Raw genomic sequence first — 7,657 nt, 5'->3', positions numbered from 1 at the left:
AAATTAGTAACAGAGCAGAACCCAGATCACCTGTGCTCTAACCACCAGACACCCCTTCCTCCCACGCAGCTGGTGGTATCAAACACTGGTATACAGACCAGTGCTGGTACTTCAGGTCTGGCCAGATTTGCTGATAATTGACTGGTTCTTTGCAATCCCACTAGGCCCAAAACTGGAGGTCTTATTCAGTTTCTAATTAGTTTATACTCAGACAAAACTCCCACTAAAGAGAAGTTTGCCCAAGGAAACTGACTGATTTTTGAGTCCAATGATCTGCTCTCCCAATAGTTGCTGGGGTGCTTCCCATTCAGTTGATGTGGATTTTAACCCACTATGCATCTTGAGCAGCTCGCATCCAATGAAGTGATCTGAAGCTCACAAAAGCTTATGCTCAAATAAATTTGTTAGTCTCTACGGTGCCACAAGTACTCCTTTTCTTTTTGTGAATACAGACTACCAAGGCTGCTACTCTGAAATCAGTTTGTGTAACCTGGTGGGCTCTGGGATTGGAATGCACGCAAATGAATAACAGGCAAATAGCAACTACACACTGGAATCTCTAGAAGGTGGACTCTGAATTCAGCATTAAGCAAGGATGTTGTTGGATGCACAGAAATGGACCAGGACAAAGGGGTAACAAGTTGCAGGGGGGTCTTGTTTTCAGGGAAGCGGGTCGGGGACAACTGGGGAGAGGAACAAAGCCAAGAAAGCTATTGGCCTGGAAAGGGCATAAGGAGGTTTCTGGCTGGTACAAATGAGCTGACATGGTTGCCTGAAAACCCAGAGCTTGGAGGAACAGAATTGAGAGCAATCAGAAAAGTCTCAAAGGGAAATTGACCATTGGGAGACTTGGCTTGTCGAGGTAATTGATCTGCTACCTTTCCAGCCAATGTTTTACTGGGGGATCATACTTTTTCAAAGTCCGGAGCAGCCATGCTCCAGATCTTTCCTGGCTTTTTCATTTTTTAATTGGATAGTGCCAAGAAATCCTCCTTCATTTCCTCAGCTCCTTTTTCATTTCCTCTCCAGTATTCTGCCAGGCAGGAAATGTTTACACTATCCCAGAGGTGCTGCAACAGCAAAAATGGTCACCTTGTATTCCCTGCTGAGCTCCCCAGGTCTTACAGTCTACGCCAAATTATTTTGCCTGCAGTTTGCCTTATTTACTTGCAGCCTGATCTGAGAGAAGGAGGAGGGAGAAGGCTGATGATTTACTGACTTGTTTCTACAGTTTAGTCTGGAAGCCAAATCTATACATGAAATAAGACATTATTTTTAAAAATGCTATTTGTTCTGTTGTGACAAGCTGATCTGTAAATAAGACATTCTAGTGTCCCTGTGGGTTGTTTTGTTTTATTCTTTTTGGTTTTTTTCCTCCTATATAATTGCTTATAGTTATAAGAGTAAATGAGATCTTTCCCTAGAGAGATTTATGTAAAACGCTGAATTAAATTACTGTTAGCACTTCTTATTGCACTTGTGTCAAGCATCTATTGTTTTAAATAAGCATCTGATTAACATTCGTATGCAGCATTTCCTACATACAAGCCACACTTGTTAGCAGCAAACCTAGTTTTTCCTTGTTAAGAGCCAAATTCAGTGTGGTACTGAGCGCCCTCAGCTCTGGAAGTTATTGATGTCTTATCATTATCGTTGCCTCTCGGGATCTGGCCCTAAGAAAGTTTTGCTGCTACATGAAATAGATTTAGGAACATGAAAATGGCTTGTGTTGATGTACTTATATTAATGCAAAGAAGCGCATTGATGTTTCATTTATTAAATAAGCCAGGAAATTAATCAATTAAAGATTTCAACAGCAACAATAGCTCATCCGCACTGCAAATCCAAGGCTAATCCTGCAGTCCTTGCTCAGGCAAAATTCCCATTGATTTCAACTAGTGTGTATGAATGAGGATGGCAGGATTGGCCTGATTTCAAAGTTGCTGAACACAGACAACTTCCACTGACTTTAGTGGGACCTATGAGTGGTCAGCATGTGCAAAACTGAGGCCATAAAGTTACTCTTCAGAACCCAGTCCTACCAAAACTTACTAGTGCTTAGCATCATGAGTTATCCCACTGAAACCAAGGAAACTACAGGCCTGTCTACACTAGGAAATTTGCACTAGCATAGCTATGCCAATGTAACTAGATAATTTGAATTAGTGGAGTTTATACTGATGTGGCAAGGTAATTTACCAAAATAAATTGCACCAGTTCAGCATATTTATATTGTGGAGGAGAGGGGGAATTTCCAGTGGTGTAGCAAAACCTTTGCAAATGTCCTTAATATAAACAGTCCCATGATTTTAATGTCTTTCTTACATCCCCAGCTGCTGGAATCATGTTATTGCATGACAATCTCCCAAAAGGCTGAAAAACCAGAAGGGCCGGTAAAGAGAACCCAATATTTATTTATTTTAAAACAATGAATTTTTCTTTAGGTCTGGACTCCTCATTTTTGAACATTTGGGGTTGGTAATATTGGCTGTGCTACATGCAATTGCCAGCACTAGACTCAATAGTAAGTAATTGCAGCAATCATCCCTACACAGAAAAGTAGGAACAGGAGATGATGGTGCAACACAGCATTTCCCTTCCTCCAGGCTTTTAGTACAGGGGAGAAAAAACAGGAAAGCAGCCCAGAGCAATCCCATTTCAGAGCTTACAGGGGAGCTGTCAGGAAGGCTCAGAGATTCTTTGCACCAAACAGTGTGTGCTTAACTTACAGTGCCTGGAGGGGCACAGCCTTGCACCCCACTGGGGTTGGGGGCTGCTCTCTTAGGTTTTAGCCCCAGGGAATCTCTGCTTTCTGCCCATCCACACCCTTAGGTGCCCCACAATTCCCAGCCTGGGCCCTGCACCCTGGAGGCAACATCCCCTCTCAGCAGGGCTGGGGGAAGTCCCCATTTCAGGTCCCCTTGAGAAGGGAGGGGGCCCTGGCAGCACCAAGAACCGAATCACTCAGGGACTTTCCATGGGGGGAGGGGCGGGGTCTCCCACGCAGTGGGCGGGACTAAACGGGGCGAGGGGTGGGGGGGACTCCCGAGCAGTGGGCGGGGCTAGCTGGAGCGAGGGGCGGGGTCTCCTGGGCCGTGGGCGGGGCTAGCTGGAGCGAGGGGCGGGGTCTCCTGGGCCGTGGGCGGGGCTCCCCGCAGTGACGCGCATGGCAGTGGCCGCCTGGCCTCGCTGGTGTCCCAGCGGCTGCGGGATGCGGCTGGCGGAGGGGCTGGGGATGGTCTGCGGGGCCCGGCCCCTCCTGGGCACCTTCCTGCGCCCCCGGGCAGCTGTGGCGGCCGCCCCGGCCCGCTCCCAGGCGCTGGTCTATGCGCAGCACGGGGAGCCGGCTCGGGTTCTACAGTAAGGGGGAGCTCCCGGGTTGGGGGGCGGGGCTGGAGGTGGGCGGACAGGGGGCAGAGAGGGATCCTAGGCTGGGGGGCAGGGCCGGAGGAGACGGGCAGGTAGGGTGTAGAGGGGGACTCTCAGGCTGGGGGGCAGGGCTGGAGGAGGGAGGTGGGGGGCAGTTATGGGGGTCCTATGCTGGGGGGCAGGGGTACAGCAGGGCCGGAGGAGATGTGCAGGGGGGCGGGTAGGGTGTAGAGGGGGACTCTCAGGCTGGGGGGCAGGGCTGGAGGAGGGAGGTGGGGGGCAGTTACGGGGGTCCTATGCTGGGGGGCAGGGGTACAGCAGGGCCGGAGGAGATGTGCAGGGGGGCGGGTAGGGTGTAGAGGGGGACTCTCAGGCTGGGGGGCAGGGCTGGAGGAGGGAGGTGGGGGGCAGTTATGGGGGTCCTATGCTGGGGGGCAGGGGTACAGCAGGGCCGGAGGAGATGTGCAGGGGGGCGGGTAGGGTGTAGAGGGGGACTCTCAGGCTGGGGGGCAGGGCTGGAGGAGGGAGGTGGGGGGCAGTTACGGGGGTCCTATGCTGGGGGGCAGGGGTACAGCAGGGCCGGAGGAGATGTGCAGGGGGGCGGGTAGGGTGTAGAGGGGGACTCTCAGGCTGGGGGGCAGGGCTGGAGGAGGGAGGTGGGGGGCAGTTATGGGGGTCCTATGCTGGGGGGCAGGGGTACAGCAGGGCCGGAGGAGATGTGCAGGGGGGTGGGTAGGGTGTAGAGGGGGACTCTCAGGCTGGGGGGCAGGGCTGGAGAAGGGAGGTGGGGGGCGGGTAGGGGGGTCTGAGGCTGGGGGGCAGGAGTAGAGCAGGGCTGGAGGAGGTGTGTGGGAAGACAGGCGGGTGGGTAGGGGGAGATCCTGGGCTGGGGGGATATTTAGCAGAACGGCGGGTTTGGCAGTATGGGCTGGTCTCCTGTGTTTCCCCTGTAGAGTGTGTGGGGGGGGGGCTTAGGAGGAAGGGTCCTCATTGAGCACCAGTGCCCCGCTGCATGGCCCCATTGCCCTGGCAGAAGAGGGTGCAGTAGGAGACCTGCTGATTAATGCCATGGCTGCCCCTGTTGCACTCCCAGCTGGGGTGTGATGGTGCCAGGGCCACTTCAAATGCTTTGTACCAAGCCTCCTCCGGAACATGAAGTTTCCAGGATGTGCACATGCTAGTTCCTCAAATCCCTTCCTGTCCCCTGATCCAAATGATGAGTAGGTTGGATCTCAGTGTTAAGAGATGGGAAAGGCCTGTGGTACTGGGGAGCCTGTGTAGGAAAGTAGGACCAGAGACCCATCTCACTTATGCTGCTGTGAATGTGAGGTAACCCCAGTGACTTCACTGATTTCTCCAGGATGAGTCCAGTGTAACTGAGACTGGGATCTGGCCTGCTGCTCTTGTGGCTGACATTTGGCACGGTTCCCCTCTGGAAATCTGGGAGATGTTGAGTGCACTGGCTTGAGGAGGAAGTTGAAACTCTTGACTTCTATAGCCAGGTGATCTTGATCACTCACACTATTACTGTATTTTCTGTAATAGACACGTTACCACCTCCAATGTTGTCAGGATTAAGTAAAGACGTGCTATTAGGTCCAAATTGAAAAAAATTACAGATTTTGATAGAGTACCCTTGGTATAGTTTTTCTGAAACTTTTTTGTAAGTTTCTTTAAAGAAATGTAACATGGGGCTTTTTTGCTCTCCTATTTATGTTTGTAAGGGTCAGCAGTAGTGAAACAGATTGGCTATACCAGTGGTTTTCAACATTTTTTAATTTGCATACCCCTAAAAATTTTCAAATGGAGATGTGGATCCCTTTGGAAATCTTAGACATAGTCTGCAGACCTCCAGGGGTCCGCAGACCACAGGTTGAAAACCACAGTTCTATGTTAAAAACAGCCTTTTATAGACCCCTTAGACATAGTGTGTGGACTCCCAGGGGTCAGCAGAACACAGATTAAAAACCACTGGGCTATACAAATGAAACAGACCATACACAAAGTGCTGCCAAATGCCTAAAGTAAACCAACTGGAGAAAAAAGAGAGAAATCATTACTAGCTTTCCATTGCCGTGATTTTAGGTGGTGTTTGTTAATGCAACATTTTTAGGCGGATGTAATTTTTTTCAGGGTGACTGCAAACTTTAGTGACACAATCGCTGCATTGTCAATATTTGTGTAAGTCTCACAAGGCACTGGTGGCTCATCTGATTCATTTTAAAAACTCCTAGACCTTTCACACTTGGCTGGGGAATCCTTATTTCCCACAGTTAAGCATTTGGTGGAGTTGGATGATGTGTAGCTGAAGTTATGGATTGGGTATTAATTCTTGTCATATCTTTAACTGAGTGAGGCTAGTAATATATTACTGAGTCAGTTGGAAATATAAACTAAAAACGTACTTGTAGTATAAGCCAACTGCCAAATCATATAATTGATTTTCACTGGGAGTTTATTCCACCCTCCGAGAGTCCCACTTTTTAATAAAAACGAGGCGAGGAGTCCTGTGGCACCTTAAAGACTAACAGATTTATTTGGGCATAAGCTTTCTTGATGCATCTGAAGAAGTGGAGCTTTTTACCCACAAAAGCTTATGCCCAAACAAATCTAATGCCCAAATTAGTTTTTGAGGTGCCACCGAACTCCTCGTTGTTTTTGTGGCTACAGACCAACGTGGCTACCCCCTGATACTTGGCACCACTTTTTAATGTTATATTTTGGTCTAGCAAGAGTTATAACTCCATTTGAAGATGTTGGTATTTGTGCTGGTTTTAGTTTGATTTTATTATTGATGATTTTGAACAGCATGTGCATACTGGCAACTGTACAGCTTTTTAAATTATGACTTTGTTTTTTCTCTATATTTCTATGGGGAATTCAAAATGTGGGCAATGTGAAGGAATCGGCACTCCTACGTCTAGTTATGTATTATCTCCAGTCCACAAACTGAGCACTTGCCCCAGTGAAAGAGAGAGCAGACTCTGTGTCCCAGTTGTATTTCATAACAGTCCATGGCTGTACACATACAAACCAGTTGTCATATGATTACACATGAACAAGTTAGCCAATGAATGATGCCAATAGCCAGTGGGGGGAACTAAAGCAGGTCCAACATATTCCATCCAGTAGAGAGCAGTTATATCCGGTATTTTAATCTTACTGCTCCTTCTCACCTAGTGTGAACATACGACTCAATCTGTCACAGTGGATGGTATACATGTTTGATTCAGTTTTTGGCTGACACATACATCTTAATGAGTGGTCCTGTCTCTACTTCAAATGGGAGAGGGAAGCAGTTTAAAAAACGTATCTTTGCAAGGTTTTTATCTGATCTTTATGACCCCACGGGCTGCCCCCTGGTTCCAGCAATGTCCTCTCCTGTAGCCTTTGCTGAAGGTCCCAGACTCCCAACAGCAATGGAAAATACTGGGAGAAGGAGGTGCTTGGACATCATCCCCACCTCCAAAATGACTGATGCTGTGAGCACATGGCATGAATGCAGGGGTGGAGTTGGTGTAAGGGCTTGTCTACACTACAAATGCTTTGGCTGGCATAGCTATGCTGGCGACGCCTGCTAGTAGAGATGCAGTTTACACTGACTCAAGGAGTTCTCTTGCCACTAAAGGAGTTCCCTTGCCAGCATAGTTAAATCACCTCTGCAAACAACATAAGCTATGACAGCACAAGGGCTCCTTTGCTAGGATAACTGTATGTACATTAGGCTTTTGCCAGCATCACTCTGTTGGTTTTGGGGGTAGAGGGGATCTTTTCTTTCCGCATTCCTAGCTTTGCTGTCAAAACTTTGTAGTGTAGACCAAGCTTATACTTTTTAACGCTACTGAGGCTTTAAATGTTGGCATTAGGCTCTTGAGCATCAAGATTTTAATAGGCTTCCTTAAAACGCTCTATATTCTTTTTGTTGAAGGGGGAATGTTGAACACTTTAAACATGACAAGATGTTTGGATGCGCCCCTCTCCTATGACTATGGAGGAGCAGGATCAATGGCCTATGCAAGGGGTGGACAATTGGGTGTATTGTGTATAAGGTGTTTTGCTGGGAATGTACATATTACTGGGGCAAAATTACACCAGCCCATAACCAAACTACACCCATCTACATGCTGCTATCTGGACTTTGGTGCACAAATGGATCTGTGAATCTTATTGCTATGAATAATCAAACCAGGGCATACTGCCTGATTCCATACCAAATGGTTAAGCTGGTTTGGACAATGCCCCTTTTCTCTGTGAACATTCAGTGGATTTATGATATGGATAAAAGCAC

General features: G+C 48.1%; 1 protein-coding gene across 7 annotated transcripts in view; it reads left to right on the top strand.

The window, feature by feature from the left end:
* The first annotated feature begins 3,134 nt into the window (after nucleotides 1–3,134).
* The window catches only part of MECR (mitochondrial trans-2-enoyl-CoA reductase), a 32,229-nt gene continuing 27,706 nt past the window's right edge, over nucleotides 3,135–7,657 (top strand). For 5 of the 7 annotated variants that reach the window (XM_043506191.1, XM_043506195.1, XM_038377744.2 and 2 more), the window contains exon 1: nucleotides 3,160–3,360. In XM_043506191.1, the coding sequence (XP_043362126.1) occupies nucleotides 3,167–3,360 (194 nt within the window). In that variant the 5' untranslated portion in view covers nucleotides 3,160–3,166. Of the gene's footprint in view, nucleotides 3,361–7,657 lie in introns of all 7 variants that reach the window. The other 2 variants (XM_043506192.1, XM_038377743.2) reach the window with 2 other exon arrangements.

This window comes from Dermochelys coriacea, chromosome 19, assembly GCF_009764565.3.
Source record: "Dermochelys coriacea isolate rDerCor1 chromosome 19, rDerCor1.pri.v4, whole genome shotgun sequence".
Taxonomy (NCBI): Eukaryota; Metazoa; Chordata; order Testudines; family Dermochelyidae; genus Dermochelys; species Dermochelys coriacea.
This window is presented reverse-complemented; position numbering and strand designations above follow the sequence as displayed.